The sequence below is a fragment of the Tetrahymena thermophila genome (assembly GCF_000189635.1).
Source record: "Tetrahymena thermophila SB210 genomic scaffold scf_8254474, whole genome shotgun sequence".
Taxonomy (NCBI): Eukaryota; Ciliophora; class Oligohymenophorea; order Hymenostomatida; family Tetrahymenidae; genus Tetrahymena; species Tetrahymena thermophila.
Genome location: NW_002476249.1, coordinates 1 through 22,993, shown reverse-complemented (window position 1 = coordinate 22,993; position 22,993 = coordinate 1). Strand labels below are relative to the sequence as shown.

The window sequence follows — 22,993 nt, the reverse complement described above, 5'->3', positions numbered from 1 at the left end:
CATTTTGCTATTCACTTTCGCTATGCGACTGGGGGTTTTTAACTGGGGTACTGACTTACTTAAAGTAGGCTGAGGGGTTTGCTTTTTTACTAAAAACAGAGGTTTTTGTAGAGATGTAAAATTTATATATACCAAAATCACTTGTTTTCTTCTATATAAATAGGAGAATCAGCTTAATAATAAAAGAAATTAGAGTAAAACGCCTAGAAAGGAAAATTGGTTAAAAATCAAGAAGAAATCTTAATTAATTTTGAAATATACTAACAACTTTCTATTTTTAGATTATTATTATTTTTAACATAAGATAGCAAGCAAGCAATCAATCAATATAAACAGTATCTTTTAAAAATTTTATATATTTTATAAATCATCTAAAATAACCATTTTTTATGCTAAAATAAATTAGCATAGTCACTTTCTTTCTTCAAAATAAATAGGAAAATTAGCTTAATAATAAAAGAAATTAGAGTAAAACGTCACGAGAGGAAAATTGGTTAAAAATCAAGAAGAAATCTTAATTAATTTTGAAATATACTAATAACTTTCTATTTTTAGATTATTGTTTTTAACAAATAAGATAGCAATCAATATAAACAGTATCTTTTAAAATTTTTTATATATTTTATAAATCATCCAAAATAACCATTTTTTATGCTAAAATAAATTAACATAGTCACTTTGTTTCTTCAAAATAAATAGGAAAATTAGCTGAATAATAAAAGAAATTAGAGTAAAACGCCTAGAGAGGAAAATTGGTTAAAATCAAGAAGAAATCTTAATTAATTTTGAAATATACTAACAACTTACTATTTGTAGATTATTATTTTTAACAAATAAGATAGCAATCAATATAAACAGTATCTTTTAAAATTTATAATATATTTTATAAATCATCCAAAGTAACCATTTTTATGCTAAAATAAATTAGCATATTCACTTTGTTTCTTCTATAAAAATAAGAGAATCAGCTTAATAATAAAAGAAATTTGAGTAAAACGTCACGAGAGGAAAATTGGTTAAAAACCAAGAAGAAATCTTAATTAATTTTGAAATATACGAACAACTTTCTATTTTAAATTATTATTTTTAACAAATAACATAGCAAGCAAGCAATCAATATAAACATTATCTATTAAAATTTTTTATATTTTTTATAAATCATCTAAAATAACCATTTTTTATGCTAAAATAAATTAACAAATTCACTTTTTTTCTTCAAAATAAATAGGAAAATTAGCTTAATAATAAAAGAAATTAGAGTAAAACGTCAAGAGAGGAAAATTGGTTAAAAATCAAGAAGAAATCCTAATTAATTTTGAAATATACTAACAACTTTCTATTTTTAGATTATTATTTTTAACAAATAAGATAGTAAGCAAAATTAAACAGTATCTTTTAAAATTTTTAATATATTTTATCAATCTTCCAAAAAAACCATTTTTTAATGCTAAAATAAATTAACATATTCACTTTATTTCTTTTATAAAAATAGGAGAATCAGCTTAATAATAAAAGAAGTTTGATTAAATCGCCTCTAAAGGAAAATTGGTTAAAAATCAAGAAGAAATCTTAATTAATTTTCAAATATACTAACAACTTTCTATTTTTAAATTTTTATTTTTAACAAATAAGATGGTAAGCAAAATTAAACAGTATCTTTTAAAATTTTTAATATATTTTATCAATCATCCAAAATAACCATTTTTTATGCTAAAATAAATTAATTAAGTCACTTTATTTCTTCAAAATAAAAAGGAAAATTAGCTTTATTATAAAAGAAATTAGAGTTATTTAAATATACAAATAACTTTACTTTTTATTACATAAAATAGAGTAAAAGGAAAAACAGACTAAAAGTCCTATTAATTAATTAATATTGTTATTAAATCAATGAATTGTATAGTTTTTATGAAAGTATATTTTTTGTTTGTTAATTTTATCTAATAAAAGATCCTATCCATTAATCTTAAAATATATTTTTAAAGTGATGTCTGTTTGTACTACGCAATGACAGAACCAAATGATTTTCCCAAATGCAAATATCTCCACTTTATAGACAGATTTTGTAATGAAAAATTTAAATATGGGATCAAAACTTTTGTTCAATTTTTACTGGCTCAAAATTTGATAGGTTTTACTGTAACTTTTTGCGATCATAATTTAATATAGAGTAAAAGCAAAAACACTAAAGATCTTTAAAGATATTAATTTTGATTTTTTAAAAGATTATTCTTATCAGAATATCTTTTCAATTAATCAAAGTGCCTACTCACTTATCTACAAATATACTAATATCTTTTTTATTTATAGCTAATTAATAACAGTTAAACTAAATATCTATAATGATATTATCTATTACATTTATATAATAGAATCGCTATCTAATACAAATTAAAATATTTTCTATTTTACTCTAAACAAAAAAAATTCCAAACTAAAATGACTTTTAAAATAAAATAAATAATTCTAATTATTTTATTAGTAGCAATAAATTAGTTTTATTTTAAAAGTTAAAACTAATTTTTGATGAAATATTTTATTTATTTATAAAATAGACTCATATTTTTTTACTTAAAAATAATATAAATATTTTTATAGTTTTAACTGTCAATTAAATATGGTATAAATTATCATTAGTACTTGGTGTTAATTTATAAGGAATGATCATTTAGATTAATAGTAAAAAAAATTATTATTTAAAAGAAGTCTTTAAAATTATATAATATTCGGTTAATTCTTCCCATTAGTTAAATGTTTCGAAAATACTTCTGTAGCCTTCTTATTAAAATTGCCTATTGCAAAGATATTCTTAAAGTATTTATTGTCATTTATTTAAAAAAATCTTAATTATCCATCTTTACTTAAATTCCTTAAGGAGGGGGGCGGGGGTACGAAAAAAAGTTTTTTTAGGTAGCATAGCAAGGTTTTTGTATTTTTATTTAATAATAAACCGATTATTATTCAATATTATAACCTCCTGCCAAATAGTAACAAAAATTTCATACAAAAGAGTTAATATATTTGATCAGTACATAATTGATTTATCTAAGATCAATTACTTAATTGAAAAAAATACTTATAAAGAAATTATGATTGATTTAAACATTAATTTTTGATTAAATTTTGCAATTTTGTATGATAAGAATAGATTTCTTATTAATTTTATTAGCAAGTAAATTCTAACTATTTTATTTATTATTTTTTGATCTATTTTGTATTATTTTATTATTATTAATTAATCTCTCATTTCTATACCAAAATATTGCAATCTTTAGTGAATTAATTTAATAAACTGAGACAAAACCTCAATAATTATTCATTCATTTAAACTAAAGACTATTTATCTTTAAAGGCTTCATTAAATTAATAATCAAAGACAAAAAGTATAAAAAGCAGTATTAGGAAAAAAATGAGAGTAAAATAAATAAGATTAAAAGCTAAAAATTTAAATAAATAGACTAAGCTTATTTTAAAGTAAAAAAAGAGTATAAATGTGTTGAAAACCATATAGAGTTTCAAAAAAATTCCTTTTATTTAAGTGTAAAAAGAAGTTATAAGTAGTCATATTTTTCACCATCTACATGCATTTAATTATGATGAAACTATCAAGCGTTTATTAAAGATGAATCTATAGGTTGTAATATTATCTAAAGATATTTAAAAATATTTAGATCTTTCTTCTTTCCAAGAGAAAAGCTAATCACAAAAGAGTTAGATTACAAAGAAGTTAAGGAGGTTTACTCAAAAAAAAAATCTCCTCATATTATGGTAGATATAGTAGAAAAGTATTAAGAATATTTTGCTCTCAAATACCTCTAAAATGGATGGCATATTTAAAAAAGGGTTTTATTAAATAGCTTGAGAGATAAAATTTGTCAATCTTATTAAAAAAAAGCGTCTTCAGGATAACCATCTCGTTTATTCCAATCAAAAATAGCAGAAAAGAGTGAAAAAAGCAACCAAGAAAAAGCACAAAATGAATAGAATCCTTAGAAACAGTTTTAACTTTCAAAAGGTTAAGCTACTTATCTAAATGATAAACAAAAAAAATGTAAAGCAGAATGGATTTCTTTGCCTAATAGCGATTCATTTTAGAATGATTAAAAGGAATATTTCAGAAAGAAAAGTGGATGTTAGTATTAATGTATTGAAAAAGTAGAACTTTTTATAGATTAAAAGTCATAAAAATAACAATAAGACCATGGAAACAATTGCAAATTCTATTCAAAAATAAAAGAAATATTAAACATCTAAATAGATTAATAAAAAGGAAAATATTTAAATAATAATATTAACAAAGCAAATTATTAAACTAATATTTCTTTAACTTAGATTTAAAGACAGAACTTGCTTAATTTAATTAAGAAAAATCAAATAAAGAAATTCAATAAAAAATTAACTTATATCGCTGAAAATTAATTGGGTTTTCCTTAATTCAGATTAAAAATTGAAAAGTCAATTAGTGGAAAAGATAAATTATTTGAAGAAAAAACATAACAAACTCCAAATGCAAACATTAAATTTAGAAATTAGAAGAATTTTTACTTCTCAGTTAATAAAGTAAAAAATAAATTCGTTGAATAATCTTGGTAAAACTTATTAAGCTAGATATAAAAACAAAATTTGATGAGAATTGATTCACATGAATAATAAATCAATAAATATACTGAAACTCAATAAAATGTTTGCTCTTTAAAATTTGATAATAAGTAGCTTAAAGTATTAAAAGTATTAAAACTCGAAATAGATAGTTAATACTTGAAATATAAAGAAAATAACTAATGTCAAGATTTATATAAATAAGCTTAGAAGAATAGAATTTTAGGAGGAGGAGGAGTCTGTGGCAGTAAACAAAAAGTAATTGCTGTGGAACCAGCTTCATATTAACAAATAAGAAAAGAAATCAAACACAAAAGTACAAAAATTTAAAACTAAGATGATAGAATGAAGGAAGAATAACGAATTAATAAAAAGTTTGAAAAATTTAATAAATCATATAATGAATTTTTTACCATCAAAGAAGAGAGTGATGTAGAAGAAAGCTTAAATGTCTTAGAAACTGAAGTAAGATAGATAATAGAAAAAACTTTATATGATTTCAGAGAGTAAATAGTTTTGTAAGAAATTAGACCAAAAGTCATAGACATGATAAATTTACTAATTAACTATTTTCTTATTATTAAATAAAACGATTCTAAGTCATCCGTGCAATCTGATATTAATGAGATAAGCGAAAAGTTATAAAAACTCATTGTTTATTGTAAAGAAAATAAAGAGAGACATCCTTGTTTAGATTTATTTTAATATTTTGACATTTTAAAATCTTTGAATTCTTAAAGAGTAGGTTTAGATGAAGCAAACAAGCACATTGCTATGCAAATTATTGAGAAAATAGTTGAAGTTGCTAAATTTGGAGCTGGATTTGTCAGTATTGCAGGTGCTATCAAAAATTTAACAGAAATCGATTTCAAAAAGCTGAAAGGTTTCATAGATGATATAAAAAAGATAGCAGAAAAATTAACTTCTGATACTGCTATAGGGTCAATTAAGTAAGGGCTAGGTGTTTATTCTAATTACAATAGCAATAATATATCCAACAATATGTTATCTTTATGGCTAAAAAAGGTTTAATACATGGGAGAGAATCTTTCAGATCAGATTTTAGAAATTATTTTCTACTTGGAAGAGTGCGATAAAATTAAAAATAATGATACTCGATTATTTGTTTATATGCAATTGAACTATTTGTTGTCAAAGTAGTAAATAAAGGATAATTTTGAAGAACTTCGTTAGAAATTAGAAGAACAGAATAAGAGAGAACTTATTATCAATTAATAGAAGTTTTTATAGGTGGAAGAGTATTCTGATGGAATTATTGATTAGCTTAAGAGTGTAGCTAATTTAATAGCATAGAGTCATTAATTTAGATACATAAAAGCTTAATTACTTCTACATTTTGCTTAAATCTTATCAGTCTAAAGCTAAAACGAATTTAAAGACATGATGAATAATATCATCTCAAATTATTTAATGGAGAAATAAAAATCTGTTAAGATTGTCAACGAATATAATTAAGTTATGGCTGAGTTTATTGATAATTAACTTGATAAAACTCAAATTTTGAATCAAATTAGTTAGCAGAAGTAATAAATGACTAAGCATTTAGATGATAAGTCAGACTTCGATAACTTCGCATATGATATTTAGAATGAAAAAGATTTAGACAAACAATTAGCTAAATATTTTGTTTAAATTTGGGAATAAAGTGTCAAGTAAAGATAGAAAAATCTCGAAATAACCCACAAAGATGATGCTTTGCTCGAAGCTATTCATTTGTATATTAATTAATAGATTACATATTAAGATGGCTATAATTTAAAAACAGATGAAAAAGATGCAGTGAAATAAATTTTTGATTATTTCCTTACCCCTAACTTTGTATTTTCTTAAGAAGAAACAAAAGCTAATGACTAAGCTAATTAAACATCAACATGTAAAATCATATCAATTTTGGCAGAAGGAGGTTCTGGAAAGTCGATGCTCTTGAAAAAAATTGAAGTAGAACTTCTCAATGATAATTCAAAATATAAAAGTGACAATAGAACTGATTTCATACCATTTTTAATTAAATGCAACTCGTTAGATAAAGAAAAACCTTCAATTGAAGATTACTTAGAATCTTTAAACATAAAGAGAAAAGACATCGATAATTTAAAGAAATCTGAGAGAAATAAACTAATCATGCTTGATGGCTATGATGAATATACAGGTGATTATTTTAAGGTTTACCAAAAGTTAAATCTTAACGAATGGGTGAATACTCTAGTCATTGTGACTTCTAGATTAGAAAAAATTACAATTTCTGATGCTAAAGTCTACTTTAATTACTATGACAATTAAGGAAACAAAGGTCATAGTGATTCATATGGAATCTTCAAACTGGAAAAAATAACAAATCAAGACATTGAAGATTACTTAGAGAAGTATAAAAACTAACAATAATCAGAAAATTAAGTAGATTTTGATTTAGAATAGCATGAAAAACTTAAAAAAATTATATTTAGTAATAATTAACTAACTGAATTGCTAAAATTACCAATTAATTTATATCTCACAACAAGAATGATTTCAGATATTGACCTAAATGACGAAAGAACTTTGAACACTTTCCAGCAAGCTTCAGACCAAATTCACATTTAGGAGTTATTTTTCTCTTAGTAATTCAAAAAATAAGCTCAAATATTCGTTCAATAAAAAAAATACCTTACATTAAACGAAAAACAAAGATAAACTATAGCAGAAAAGGTAGAATCTTGCTACTTTGAATATTTCTAATCTATAGCAATGCATATGTTTATTTAAAAGGGCTAAAAATCAAATTTTCTTTCAACAACTAGAGACTAGATTAAATTTTAACCTAGAGAAGAAGTATCACTTGTCTTTAAATAAAATAAAATAGATGAAAATGAAATCATTTAAAAATTAATAAATTATGTTGATTCTAGAGTTATTACGAGAATTTAATTGAAACTTGAAGGTAAAAACAGTAAAAATCAACATAAAGAAAGTTAAACTTTTGTGGATAAATACAAAGTTGAAGAAATTTAATCATAAGAATTCGAGTTTAGACATAAATCTCTTTTTGAATTCTTTGCTGCTAGAGCCATTAAGTATGATTTTGACCTACATAAAGAAAACATCTTTAATTTAGACATTTCCAAATTGAAACAATTCAACATTAACAAGAGAATCATCATGAGCAGTGAAAAAAATGCATCAGAACAACAAATTCTTTTAAAACTTTATAAACTTATGAAATCTGATATTCAATCATAATTTTTCTACTAAACATATAGCTAAGAAGATATATCTAAGACAAATAAATACATTTAATACTTAAAGAAGTCGAAAATTTCTAAAACCACTGAAAAGAGCTAAATAGATATTGGAGCTTCTAATCTATTGTCAGCTCTGTTTCTTTCTAAATTTTTATATCCAAATTTGATTTTAAATAAATGTTCATTTTCCTTAGCATATATTACTTCTTAATCTCAAATGCTAGCTGAGTTTTAGGATTGTAATCTAAGCGACTCTTTAATTGAAGATCAAAACTTAGAATATTATGAAAGTTCAAACACGAAAAATACAATATTTGGTGGTTTCTAAAAATAAATGGACTCAGATAACATTTATTAATTTAACAAAGCAATACTATCAAAAAATAATCTTGTATCTATCACTGAGAGTGGCTTTATTAATAAATTTGAGATAGGTGAAAATAATTCTCAATAATTATTATCAAAGCAGATTACTAATACCCCATTGAAAAATATTTATTACGAAAGCGCAAAAAATATTTTTGTTACTCATACAAAAAAGTCTCTGTTTGAGATAAATTCCAAAACTTTTGAAATAATTTCCTCTTTCACATTCGCATCTCATATATCGTGTTTATCAATTAATAAATAGTAATACTTTGTTAATTTAATAAACAATTAAATATTTTAAGGGGATTTTTAAAAAGGATTCACGCTTTTAGACTAAAACAAAATTCAAGCTGAATCGTCTATTTCCTTAAAGGATATAATAATCACTTCTAAAAATTAAGTAATCAATGTTTATAATTCACAAAGTCTTTAAATTATAAAGACAATTTAAAATTACCATTCTGATCTGACAATATCCTCAATTTCTACTGATGGAAAGTATCTAGCAACTATATCAGAAGAAAAAAATTGCATAATTTTCAATTTAGAAAATGAATTCGATATCTTAAAAACTATCTAAACTGAACACACCAGACCCATAACCTCAGTTGCCTTTTCTGAAAATGGAAAATATCTAGCAACAAGCTCAAGTGATAATCATTGCAAAATCTGGAATGCGAAAGAGGGATTTGCACTCTTGCATGCTATTCAAACAGAATATATAAAAATACATTCAGTGACTTTTTCTACTGATGGAAGATATCTCATAGCTTGTTCAGCTGATAAAACTTGCAAAATATGGGACTCATAATAAGAATTCAAACTAGTAAATAAGATCGAAGGACATACTTAGAAGATTTCCTCAGTTGCCTTTTCTCCCAACGATTAGTATATAGCATCTGGTTCTGATGATAACACTTGCAAAATTTGGAGTATAAAAAATGGTTTAGAGCTAGTAAATAAAATTGAAGGACATACTAGTCCTGTTACCTAAGTAACTTTTTCTCGAGATAGTAAATATTTAGCAACAGCTTCAGAAGATTAAACATGCAAAATTTGGAATATTGAAAAAGGATTCTCACTGCATCACACACTTGAAGGAAATAATTCTGCAATTTTGTCAGTTACATTTTCTGCAGATAGCAAGTATTTAGCTACAGCTTCCTTTAACAGTCTTTGCATAATTTGGGATGTAGATAAAGGATTCTAGCTTCTTCATTCAATTAATGCACATGATTAAAAAAAAATCTTCTCAGTTGCTTTTTCTTTTGATGGTAAATTAATTGCAACAGGTTCTGAAGATTAAACTTGCAAAGTATGGAACATAGAAGATGGATTTAAATTAATATAAACACTTAAAGGACATACTTATTGGATTTCTTAAGTGGCTTTTTCTCCAAATGGCAAATATCTCGCAACTAGCTCTTAAGATGATACCTTTAAGATTTGGAATGTTGAAAAAGGATATGAACTTATAGATACAATTAAAGCACATATATATTCAGTTTTCTCTGTTGTATTTTCTGCAAATAGTAAATACCTTGCATCATCTTCAGCTGATGCAACATGTAAGATTTGGGATGTAGAAAAGGGATTCTAACTAGTTAATATCATCCAACATACAAAACAAATTTATTCAGCTGCTTTTAGTCAAGATGCAAAGTAACTCGTTACAGGCTCTGGTGATACCACTTGTAAGATTTGGAATTTAGAAAAAGGATTTGAGCTCATAAAGATGGATGAAAAACACAGTTATGTAATTTCCTCAGTTGCTTTTTCCCCTGATGGTAAGCTTCTCGCAACTACAGATGAAAGGTTTTATAAAATATGGAGTACAGAAAGAGGATTTGAACTTATAAATAAGATTGAAGCCCATACACTTTCTATTAATTGTCTTGCTTTCACTCCAGATGGTAATTATTTACTAACTAATTCAACTGACAAAACATGTAAAGTCTGGAGCGTACATAAAGGATTTAAATTCCTACATAATATTTAAGGTAACACTTAATTAATTATAACAATTGCTATTTCCCCCGATAACATGTTTCTTGCCGCAAGTTCAACTGATTAAACTTTTAAAATATGGAACATATAAAAGGAATTTTAGCTTATTACTACATTTGAAGGATTTGAACATTTTGTTTCATCTTTATATTTTTCACCAGATGGCAGATATCTCGCCGCTTCATATGGCAATACTTGTAAAATATATGATGTAAATGAAAAATTTGAGTTAATACACACTATTTAAGCACATAGCTAATATGTTAAACAACTCACTTTTTCTAATGATGGCAAGTATCTTGCAACTTGTTCATCTGACACAACTTGCAAAATCTGGAGTGTAAAAGAATAATTTAATCTCTTGAACACTATATAAGGACATACTTAAGTAGTTACCCATATTATTTTTTCTGCAGATAGCAAATATCTTGCTACTGCATCTTATGACAAAACTTGTAAAATCTGGAATACTGAAAATGGATTTTCCCTAATATGCACATTTTAGGGTCATGCTTAAAATATTTCATCAATGGCATTTTCTTATGATAACAAGTATTTAGCAACAGGTTCAATTGATATGACCTGTAGAATCTTGAATGTACAAAAAGAATTTGAAGTAATGAATATAAATGAATTATAGGAGAGCGAAATTAAATCAACTACTGTTTCTTAAGTTAATAATTAATTAAGTAACAGTCTTTTAGATAAACTAGCTAAAAATAATAAAATTTTCTAATAAATTTATTGCTTATGATTAAACGTTCTAAAATAAAATATTGATTTCGATAATTCAAAATGATAAAATTATATTTAATTATCTTGCTTTTTATCCCTTTTAAGTATAATATATTTTTTTATGTAAATTTTGTACTTCTTTTATGAAACATCAAATGAATTTTTTTTAAATGGATAAATGTTAAAAAATAAATAATTTAAATTTAATAAAAAGTCTTAAAAAAATATTTACATTTTAAGAAAAAAATAACATCATCAGATAATCAGTTTCTCAAAAACATTTTTTTTAAATTTTCTTAGTTTTATTAAATTTGTTTATGTCTATGGGTCAAACTTCACTTGACGCACTGTATATTAGCAAATAAATTATATCTATTTTATTTATTATGTTTTTTATCTATTATGTATTTATTTATTTTTTAGTTTTTGATTAAGTAAAATAAAATAGTTTTTTTCATATTTCTATACCAAAATTTTGCAAATTTTGATGAATTTAATTAATAAAGATAACTGAGACATAACCTCAATGATATTGCCATATTTTTAATATAAAGATTATTTAATTAGATTTCATTAAATTAATAGCCAAAGACAATAAGTAGACAAAGTAGAAATAGAGAAAAATGAGAGCAAAATTAGTAAGATTAAGTGCTAAAAATTTGAATAAAATGAGCAAATGTATTTAAAAGTTAAATAAAAGCACAAATGTGTTGAAAATCAAAATGAGTTTCAAAAAAATTCATTTTATTTAGGTGTAAGAAGAAGTTATAAGTGGGCATATTTTTCGCCATCTTCAAAAACTTAATTATGATGAAACTATAAAGCATTTGTTAAAGCTGAATTAATTCATTGAAATATTATCCACAGAAATTTTAAAATATTTAGATCTTTCTTCTTACCGAGGGACACGCTAATTCTAAAAGATTTAGATTAGAACATAGTTAAAGGGGTTTATTCAAAAAAAAATAAATCCTCATATTATGGAAGATATGTTAGAAAAGTATTAAGAACTTTTCGCTCACAAATACCTCTTAAATGAATGGCGTATTTAAAAAAGAGCTTTATTAAATAGCTTGAGAGATAAAATTTGTCAATCTTATTAAGAAAAAATAACTTCAGGATAACCATCTAGTTTATTTCTATAAAAACTAGTACAAAAGAGTAAAATAAGCAACCAAACAAAAGCACAAAATGAATAGAATCCTTAGAAAAAGATTTAACTTTCAAAAAGTTAAGATTCCTATCTCAATGATAAAGAAAATATAAAAAAAGCGGAGTGCATTTCTTTGTTGAATAATAATTCGTTTTAGAATGACTCAAAGGAATATTTAAGAGAGAGAATTGTATGTTAACAATAATGCATTCAAATATTAGAGCTTCTTATGGAGTAAAAACCATAAAAATAGCAATAAGACCTTGGAAACAATTGCAAATTGTATTCAATTATAAAAGAAATATCAAAAATCTAAATACTTTAATTAAAAGGAAAATATTTAAATAATAATATTAACAAAGCAAATTATTAAACTAACATTTCCTTAACTTAAATTTAAAGACAGAATTTGCTTAATTTAATTTACAAAAATTAAATAAACTAATTCAATAGAAAATTAATTCATATAGTTGAAAATTAATTGAGTTTTTCATAATTCAGCAGATTAAAAATTGAAAAGTCAATCAATAATGGAAGAAATAAATTATTAGAAGAAAAAACATATCATACTCTAAATGCAAACAATAATTTAACAAACAAGAAACATTTTTATTTCCCATTTCGAAATGAATTTAATAGGGAAAGCAATAAAGTATCAAATAAATTTATTGTATAATCTAGCGAAAACAAATTAAGCTAGGCATAATAACAAAATTTGGTCTAAACACATTTCAATCAAATGAAAGTTGATTCACATGAAAAAAGGACTTCTAATAAAACTTGTATTTAGCAATAAATCAATAGATATGCTGAAATTTAATAAAATGTTAGCTTTTATAATTGTGATAATAAGTAGCTTAAAGTATTATAAGAATTAAAACTCTAAACATATATATAATACTTCAAGTTTAAATACAATAATTAGCTTAAATGTCAAGATATGCATAGCTATGCTTAGAAGAATAAAATTTTAGGTGGAGGTGTCTGTTGTAGTAAATAAAGAGTAATTGTTGTGGATCCAGCTTCGTATTAACTAATAAAAAAATAAATCAAGCACAAAAGTACAAAAAATTAGAATTAAGATGATAAAATGAAGGAAGAAAAGCGAATTAATAAAAAATTTGAAAAATTTAATAAATCATATAATGAGTTTTTTACCATCAAAGAAGATAGCGATGTAGAAGAAAGCTTAAATGTCTTAGAAACTGAAGTAAGATAGATAATAGAAAAAACATTATATGATTTCAGAGAGTAAATAGTTTTGTAAGAAATTAGACCAAAAGTCATAGACATGATAAATTTACTAATTAACTATTTTCTTATTATTAAATAAAACGATTCTAAGTCATCTGTGCAATCTGATATTAATGAGATAAGCGAAAAGTTATAAAAACTCATTGTTTATTGTAAAGAAAATAAAGAGAGACATCCTTGTTTAGATTTATTTTAATATTTTGACATTTTAAAATCTTTGAATTCTTAAAGAGTAGGTTTAGATCAAGCAAATAAGCACGTCGCTATGCAAATTATTGAGAAAATAGTTGAAGTTGCTAAGTTTGGAGCTGGATTTGTCAGTATTGCAGGCGCTATCTAAAATTTAACAGAAATCGATTTCAATAAACTGAAAGGTTTCATAAATGATATAAGAAATATAGTAGAAAAATTAACTTTTGATGTTTCTGTAGGGTCTATCAACTAAGGGCTTGGTGTTTATTCTAATTATAATAGCAATAATATATCCAACAATATGTTATCTCTATGGCTAAAAAAGGTTTAATATATGGGAGAGAACCTCTCTGATCAGATTTTAGAAATTATTTTCTATTTGGAAGAGTGTGATAAAATTTAAAATAATGACACTAGATTATTTGTTTATATGCAATTGAACTATTTGCTGTCCAAGTAGCAAATAAAGGACAATTATAAAGAACTGCGTTTGAGATTAGAAGAACAGAATAAGATAGAACTTATTATCAGTTAATAGATGTTTTTATAGGTGGAAGAGTATTCTGATGGAATTATTGATTTGCTCAAAAGTGTAGCTAATTTAATAGCATAGAGTCATTAATTTAGATACATAAAAGCTTAATTACTTCTACATTTTGCTTAAATCTTATCAGTCTAACACTAAAACGAATTTAACGACATGATGAATAATATCATCTCAAATTATTTAATGGAGAAATAAAAATCTGTAAAGATTGTCAGCGAATATAATTAAGTCATGGCTGAGTTTATTGATAATTAGCTAGATTAAACACAAGTTTTGAATCAAATTAGTAAGCAAAAAAAATAAATAACTAAGCATTTAGATAAAATATCAGACTTCGATAACTTTGCATATGATATTTAGAATGAAAAAGATTTAGATAAGCAATTAGCTAAATATTTTGTTTAAATTTGGGAATAAAGTGTCAAATAAAGATAGAAAAATCTTGAAATAACGCACAAAGATGATGCTTTACTTTAGGCTATTCACTTGTATGTTAATTAATAGATAACATATTAGGATGGTTATAAATTTAACACACAAGAAAAAGATGCAGTGAAATAAATTTTTGATTATTTCCTCATCCCTAACTTTGTATTTTCTTAAGAAGAAGTAAAAGCAAATGATCAAGCTAATTAAATATCTAAATGTAAAATCATATCGATTTTGGCAGAAGGAGGTTCTGGAAAGTCGATGCTCTTAAAAAAAATTGAAGTCGAAGTTCTCAATGATAATTCAAAATATAAAAGTGACAATAGAACTGATTTCATACCATTTATAATTAAATGCAACTCGCTAGATAAAGAAAAACCTTCAATTGAAGATTATTTAGAATCCTTAAGCACAAAGAGAAAAGACATTGATAATTTAAAGAAATCTGAGAGAAATAAGCTAATCATGCTTGATGGCTATGATGAATATACAGGTGATTATTTTAAGGTTTACGAAAAGTTAAATCTTAACGAATGGGTGAATACCCTAGTTGTTGTGACTTCTAGATTAGAAAAAATATCAATTTCTGATGCTAAAGTATACTTTAATTACTATGATAATTAAGGAAAAAAAGGTCATAGTGATTCATATGGAATCTTCAAACTGGAAAAAATAACAAATTAAGACATTGAAGATTACTTAGAGAAGTATTAAGATTAATAATTATTAGAAAATTAAGAAGATTTTGATTTAGAACAGCATGAAAAACTTAAAAAAATTATATTTAGTAATTATTAACTAACTGAATTGCTAAAGTTGCCAATCAATTTGTATCTAACAACAAGAATGATTTCAGATATTGACCTTAATGATGAAAAAACTTTGAACACTTTCTAGCAAGCTTCAGACTAGATTGTCATTTAAGAATTATTTTTCTCTTAGCAATTCAAAAAATAAGCTCAAATATTCGTTGAATAATAAAAATACCTTACATTAAATGATAAGCAAAGAAAAGATATAGCAGAAATAGTTGAATCTTGCTACTTTGAATATTTCCAATCTGTTGCTATGCATATGTTTATTTAAAAGGGCTAAAAGTCAAACTTTCTTTCAACAACAAGAGAATAGATTAAATTTTAGCCTCGAGAAGAAGTATCTCTTTTCTTATAATAAAATAAAATAGATGAAGATGAAATAATTAAAAAATTAATAAATTATGTTGATTCTAGAGTTATTACGAGAATTTAATTGAAACTTGAAGGAAAAAACACTAAAATGCAGAATAAAGAAAGTTAAACTTAAATGGATTAATATAAAGCTGAAGAAAATGAATCATAAGAATTCGAGTTTAGACATAAATCTCTTTTTGAATACTTTGCTGCTCGAGCCATGAAGTATGATTTTGACCTACATAAAGAAAATATCTTTAAGTTAGATATTTCATAACTATAGCAATTCAACATTAACAAAAGAATCATCATGAGCAGTGAAAAAAATGTATCAGAACAACAAATTCTTTTAAAGCTTTATAAACTTATGTAATCTGATATTCAGTCATAATTTTTCTACTAAACATACAGCTTAGAAGATATATCTAAGACAAATAAATATATTTAATACCTAAATAAATCGAAAATTTCTAAAAAAACTGAAAAGAGCTAAATAGATATTGGAGCTTCTAATCTATTGTCAGCTCTGTTTCTTTCTAAATTCTCATATCCTAATTTGATTTTAAATAAATGTTCGTTTTCATTAGCATACATTTAAGAAAGGCTAGCTGAGTTTTAGGATTGCAACCTAAGTGACTCTTTAATTGAAAATGCAAACATAAAAAAATATAAAAGTTCAAACACGAAGAATGCAATGTTTGGTGGTTTCTAAAAATTAATGGATTCAGATAACATTTATCAATTTAACAAAGCAATACTATCAAAAAATAATCTTGTATCTATCACTGAGAGTGGTTTTATTAATAAATTTGAGATAGGTGAAAATAATTTCAAATAATTATTGTCAAAGCAGATAACTAACAAATCATTGAAAAATATTTATTACGAAAGCACAAAAAGTATTTTTGTTACTCATACAAAAAAGTCTCTGTTTGAGATAAATTCCAAAACTTTTGAAATAATTTCTTCTTTCACATTTGCTTCTCATATATCGTGTTTATCAATTAATAAACAATAATACTTTGTTAATTTAAATAACAATTAAATATTTTAAGGGGATTTTTAAAAAGGATTTACGCTTTTAGATTAAAACAAAATTCAAGCTGAATCGTCTATTTCCTTAAAGTTAAAGGATATAATAATCACTTCTAAAAACAAAGAAATCATTATTTATAATTAATAAAATCTTTAAATTATAAAGAATATTTAAAATTTTCCATCTGATCTTGCAATATCTTCAATTTCTAGTGATGAAAAGTATCTAGCAGCTATATCAGAAGAGAAAAATTGCATAATTTTCAATTTAGAAAATGAATTTGATATCTTAAAAACTATCTAAACTGAACACACTAAACCTATAACCTCAGTTGCCTTTTCTGAGAATGGAAAGTATCTAGCAACAAGTTCAGATGATAATAGTTGCAAAATCTGGAATGTGAAAGAGGGATTTGCACTCTTGAAAACTTTTGACTTAAGATTCATAAGAATACATTCAGTGACTTTTTCTACTGATGGAAGATATCTCATAATTTGCTATGGTAATCGCACTTGCAAAATATTGGACTCAGAATAAGAATTTAAACTAGTAAATAAGATCGAAGGACATACTTAGTAGATTTCCTCAGTTGCCTTTTCTCCCAATGATTAGTATATTGCAACTGGTTCTGATGATAAAACTTGCAAAATTTGGAGTATAAAAAATGGTTTAGAGCTAGTAAATAAAATTGAAGGACATACTAGTCCTGTTACCTAAGTAGCTTTTTCTGGAGATAGTAAATATTTAGCAACAGCTTCAAAAGATTAAACATGCAAAATTTGGAATATTGAAAAAGGATTCTCACTGCATCACACACTTGAAGGAAATAATTCTGCAATTTTGTCAGTTACATTTTCTGCAGATAGCAAGTATTTAGCTACAGCTTCCTTTAACAGTCTTTGCATAATTTGGGATGTAGATAAAGGATTCTAGCTTCTTCATTCAATTAATGCACATGATTAAAAAAAAATCTTCTCAGTTGCTTTTTCTTTTGATGGTAAGTTAATTGCAACAGGTTCTGAAGATACAACTTGCAAAGTATGGAACATTGAAGATGGAATTAAGTTAATAAAAACTATTTAGGCAAGTCAAGGTTGGGTTTAATCAGTGGCTTTTTCTCCAAATGGCAAATATCTCGCAGCTGGCTGTTCAAATAGTCACTTTTATATCTGGAATGTTGAAAAAGGATACGAACTTTTAGATAATAAAAAACATGAATGTAAGGTTAACGCTGTTGTATTTTCTGCAAATAGTTAATACCTTGCAACATCTTCAGCTAATGAGAAATGCATGATTTGGAATGTAGAAGAGGGATTGTAACTCATTAGTATCATCCATCAACCAGAAGATATTTATTCAGTTGCATTTAGTCAAGATTCAAAGTAGCTCGTAACAGGTGGCCGTAATACTTTTATGATTTGGAATTTAGAAAAAGGATTTGAGTTCATAAAGATGGATGAGAAACACAATTTTTATAATACTAAAGTTGCTTTTTCTTCTGATGGTAAGCTTCTCGCAACTACAGATTATAATTTTTACAAAATATGGAGTGCAGAAAGAGGATTTGAGTTAATAAATAAAATTGAAGCCCATACATTTGGTATTACATAGCTTGCTTTCTCTCAAGATGGTAATTATTTAGTAACTATTTCAGTCGATATTTGTAAAGTCTGGAGTATAGAAAAAGGATTTAAATTAATACATTAAATTTAAGGATAAAATTACTTTTTATCGATTGCTATTTCCCCAGATAGCATGTTTCTTGCGATAAGTACAACTTAAGATTATTCTTTAAAAATATGGAACATTTAAAAAAATTTTTAACTTATTACTACAATTAATGACGTTTCATAGTTAAGTTTTTCACCAGATGGCAGATATCTAGCTGCTTCATATAAGAATACTTTTAAAATATTTGATGCAAAAAAAAAATATAAGCTATTACGCACTATTTAAGCACATATCTCAAATGTTTAAAAAATAACTTTTTCTAATGACGGCTAGTATCTTGCAACATGTGGTAGTGGCGCAACTTGCAAAATATGGAGTATAAAACAAAAATTTGAACTAGAAATAACCATAGAAGGAGATAATTTAGAATTTACCAATCTTACTTTTTCTGCAGATAGCAAATATCTTGCTACTGCTTCTAATGACAAAACTTGTAAAATCTGGAATGCAGAACATGAATTTTCACTTATAAGTACATTTAAATCAGATTAATCTATTAAATCAATAGAATTCTCTTCAGATAACAAGTATCTAGCTTTAAGTTCTTTTGAAGGGATTTGTAGAATCTTAAATATACAAAAAGAGTTTGAGATAATGAATTTAAATTAATTATAGATTTGTGAAATTAAATCAACTACTGTTTCTTAGGTTAATAGTTAATTAAATAACAGTATTTTAGAAAAATTAGCTAAAAATAATAAAATTTTCTAATAAATTTATTGCTTTTGATTAAAAATTCTAAAATAAAAAATTGATTTCGATAATCCAAAATGATAAAATTATATTTTATTACCTTTTTTTATATGCTTTATATCCCTTTTTAGTATAATCAATATATATTTCTATGAAAATTTTGTACTTCTTTTATGAAACATCAAATTAATTTTTGCTAAATGCCTAATTAAAATCTAGTGGTATGGAAACATCTAGCTAGATATTAATAAATTAGGCTAGGTTTTTAAATAAAAAATATTCTTTTTAAATAATTTTATAATGTAGAAAAAATGAAAAATATCTGTAATATCCATAAATTTGTTTTTAGATACATTAATACGGTTTATAATTATTAATTAAAAAATTAAATACAACCAAAATATTATTAAACAATTTTGTAATTTTAAAGTGTTGATTAATTAGAATGACAAAAATAAGGCAGAGAGGTTTTTTGACCTTACTGATCTAAAAAAGCCCTGATTGTAAATTCTCTATTTCATAATAAGTGGCATGCAAACCATAAAATTTTTGTATGGCATCTTGCTATATTAGAGATATTATAAATATTCCTAAAATCATTGAACTAAAATAGAAAAATCTACTTATAAACATTATTTTTATAAAATTTAAGAACATCAACTACTAAAATTTTTTCAAATAGGACTAAATAAATAACTGAGCATCTCTAATTCCTACTATATATATTTTTAAGTATATGTTTTAAATACAAATATTAAGTTTAAATAGTGAATTTTAAATTAATTTTTCTGTGATATTTATCTCTTCATAAAACCAAATATATAAATTTATATTTGATAATTAATTAATTATTATATTTATTTGTTCTTTTTATCCATTTATAATTAATTAATTAATTAATCAAATTTCATAAATTGCTATTCAATATTTTTGAAAATAAATAAATGATATAATAGATTAAAAAATATTATAATTTGGAAGAAGTAATTATTAATTTTTTTATTAACAACCTTTTAATTTATTTTAATTAATAAAAAAAGTTTTTAAGCTCTTCACTTTTATCTCATTAGATTCTCCATATTGATCTCAAGTATATTTAATTAAAAGATATTCTTTTTTTTATTATTAATATTTTTTGTATATTTAATTTTCAATTTATTTAAATAAATAATTTTTATAATAGAAATTATCATCATTATTTCATGATTTTATAAAAACAAAAATTTTTTAGCAATTTTAACTTAATTTTCATTTCAATTTTTAATTAATTATTTATTATTCATTTTTTATTATTTGATACTTTTTCTTCATTTTTTGCTATTAAAACTTACACTTAATAAAAGTAGTTTTTTGATTTGCATTGTAATATTTTTAATTATAAAAGTTAATTTAAAACATTAAAACTCTTTTAATTTATTTGATTTGATTTGATTTGTTTTCCTTTTTCTTTTTATTATAATTTTCTTATTTTTTGATTCTTTGTTAATTTTATTTATTATTAATTAATCTTATTATTTCATATTTTTTCTTCATTTTTCCCTCCTAATTAAATAGACTGAAATGCATATTTAATTTATAAAAGGCAAAATGTAATATATCTTAATAACTTAATATAAATCTAAATTAGCTTAAAATAGCTTTATTTTTGAGTTTATAGAAAGCTTTAAATTCAGAAAATGTTAAATTTGAAATTATATATACCATACATTCTTATAACATATCATTTTTTTTGAAAAATAGAAATTTTGAAAACCTAGGATGGAAAAAACACATAAAAAATATTTAAAATTTTAATTTTATAAAATATAAAAATGGTATATTAAACTCTCTTTTTGTAAGTTTGTATGGCAACTAACTTACTCTATTTAATGATATATTTTTTCTTCAATATTTAAAAAGTGGAAATTAAATTGGTGATGAAGGTGCATCAGGCTTAGGTTCAGCTTTAGCAAAATGCATTAATCTCTCAAATTTGACACTTAATCTTGAGTAAAAACAGTTTATTTGTTTTGGATTGTGATATTTTTAATTATAAAAATAAATTAAAAACAATAAAGCTCTTTTTTCTTTTTCTTTTTATCGTGCTTGCTTTTTTTTGTTTTTTGTTTGTTAATTAAGCTCATCATTTATTTTAAGCATTTGCTTTTATTATTAATTAATCTTATTATTTCATATTTTTTCTTCATTTTTCCATCTAATTAACTATTTAATGATATATTTTTTCTTCAATATTTAAAAAGTGGAAATTAAATTGATGATGAATGTGCATCAGGCTTAGGTTCTGCTTTAGCAAATTGCATTAATCTCTCAAATTTGACACTTAACCTTAAGTAAAAACAGTTTATTTGTTTTGGATTGTGATATTTTTAATTATAAAAACTAATTAAAAACAATAAAGCTCTTTTTTCTTTTTCTTTTTATCGTGCTTGCTTTTTTTTATTTTTTGTTTGTTAATTAAGCTCATCATTTTATTTTAAACTTTTGCTTTTATTATTAATTAATCTTATTATTTCATATTTTTTCTTCATTTTTTCCTTCTAATTAACTATTTAATGATATATTTTTTCTTCAATATTTAAAAAGTGGAAATTAAATTGGTGCTACGGGTGCATCAGGCTTAGGTTCAGCTTTAGCAAATTGCATTAATCTCTCAAATTTGACACTTGATCTTTTGTAAAAACAGTTTATTTGTTTTTGGATTTTGATATTTTTAATTACAAAAAATAATTAAAAATAATAAAGCTCTTTTTTCTTTTTCTTTTTATCGTGCTTGCTTTTTTTTGTTTTTTGTTTGTTAATTAAGCTCATCATTTTATTTTAAACTTTTGCTTTTATTATTAATTAATCTTATTATTTCATATTTTTTCTTCATTTTTTCCTTCTAATTAACTATTTAATGATATATTTTTTCATCAATATTTAAAAAGTGGAAATTAAATTGGTGGTGAAGGTGCATCAGGCTTAGGTTCAGCTTTAGCAAAATGCATTAATCTCTCAAATTTGACACTTAATCTTGAGTAAAAACAGTTTTTTTGCTTTGGATTGTGATATTTTTAATTATAAAAACTAATTAAAAACAATAAAGCTCTTTTTTATTTTTCTTTTTATCGTGCTTGCTTTTTTTGTTTTTTATTTGTTAATTAAGCTCATTATTTATTTTAAACTTTTGCTTTTATTATTAATTAATCTTATTATTTCATATTTTTTCTTCATTTTTTCCTTCTAATTAACTATTTAATGATATATTTTTTCATCAATATTTAAAAAGTTACAATTATATTGGTGATGAAGGTGCATCAGGTTTAGGTTCAGCTTTAGCAAAATGCATTAATCTCTCAAATTTGACACTTGATCTTTAGTAAAAACAGTTTATTTGTTTTGGATTGTGATATTTTTAATTATTAAAACTAATTAAAAACAATAAAGCTCTTTTTTCTTTTTCTTTTTATCGTGCTTGCTTTTTTTTGTTTTTTCTTTGTTAATTAAGCTCATCATTTATTTTAAACTTTTGCTTTTATTATTAATTAATCTTATTATTTCATATTTTTTCTTCATTTTTTCCTTCTAATTAACTATTTAATGAAATATTTTTTCTTCAATATTTAAAAAGTGAAAATTACATTGGTGATGAAGGTGCATCAGGCTTAGGTTCTGGTTTAGCAAAGTGCATTAATCTTTCAAATTTGAAACTTGACCTTATGTAAAAACACTTTATTTGTTTTGGATTGTGATATTTTAAACTATAAAAATGAATATAAAACAAAAGAGCTCTTTGAATTTATTTGATAACTTTTATTTGATTTATTATTTTATCTTTTTTATTGCACTAATATTATTTTA

General features: G+C 23.7%; 4 protein-coding genes across 4 annotated transcripts; all 4 read left to right on the top strand. All coding sequences in view use genetic code 6, as the record gives it.

Annotated features, from left to right (window-relative positions):
- Positions 1 to 1,653: 1,653 nt before the first annotated feature.
- TTHERM_01422390 (hypothetical protein) lies at positions 1,654 to 2,214 on the top strand (the record flags this gene model as incomplete). Its single annotated transcript, XM_001029579.2, has 1 exon — positions 1,654 to 2,214. A coding segment is annotated over one exon (561 nt), but the record flags the coding sequence as incomplete, so codon positions are not given.
- Positions 2,215 to 3,765: 1,551 nt separating this feature from the next.
- Positions 3,766 to 10,968, top strand: TTHERM_01422380 (WD domain, G-beta repeat protein; the record flags this gene model as incomplete). Its single annotated transcript, XM_001029578.1, has 1 exon — positions 3,766 to 10,968. The coding sequence occupies one exon, from the start codon at positions 3,766 to 3,768 to the stop codon at positions 10,966 to 10,968; it is 7,203 nt and encodes a 2,400-aa protein (XP_001029578.1).
- A 961-nt stretch (positions 10,969 to 11,929) lies between these two features.
- Positions 11,930 to 19,189, top strand: TTHERM_01422370 (WD domain, G-beta repeat protein; the record flags this gene model as incomplete). The annotated part of the gene is made up of 1 exon (XM_001029577.2): positions 11,930 to 19,189. One exon carries the CDS (start codon positions 11,930 to 11,932, stop codon positions 19,187 to 19,189), a length of 7,260 nt encoding a protein of 2,419 aa, XP_001029577.2.
- Positions 19,190 to 20,964: 1,775 nt separating this feature from the next.
- On the top strand, positions 20,965 to 22,884 carry TTHERM_001422369 (hypothetical protein; the record flags this gene model as incomplete). The annotated part of the gene is made up of 7 exons (XM_012799375.1): positions 20,965 to 20,987; positions 21,053 to 21,142; positions 21,394 to 21,483; positions 21,737 to 21,826; positions 22,081 to 22,170; positions 22,422 to 22,511; positions 22,764 to 22,884. The coding sequence occupies 7 exons, from the start codon at positions 20,965 to 20,967 to the stop codon at positions 22,882 to 22,884; spliced, it is 594 nt and encodes a 197-aa protein (XP_012654829.1).
- Between the last annotated feature and the right edge of the window lie 109 nt (positions 22,885 to 22,993).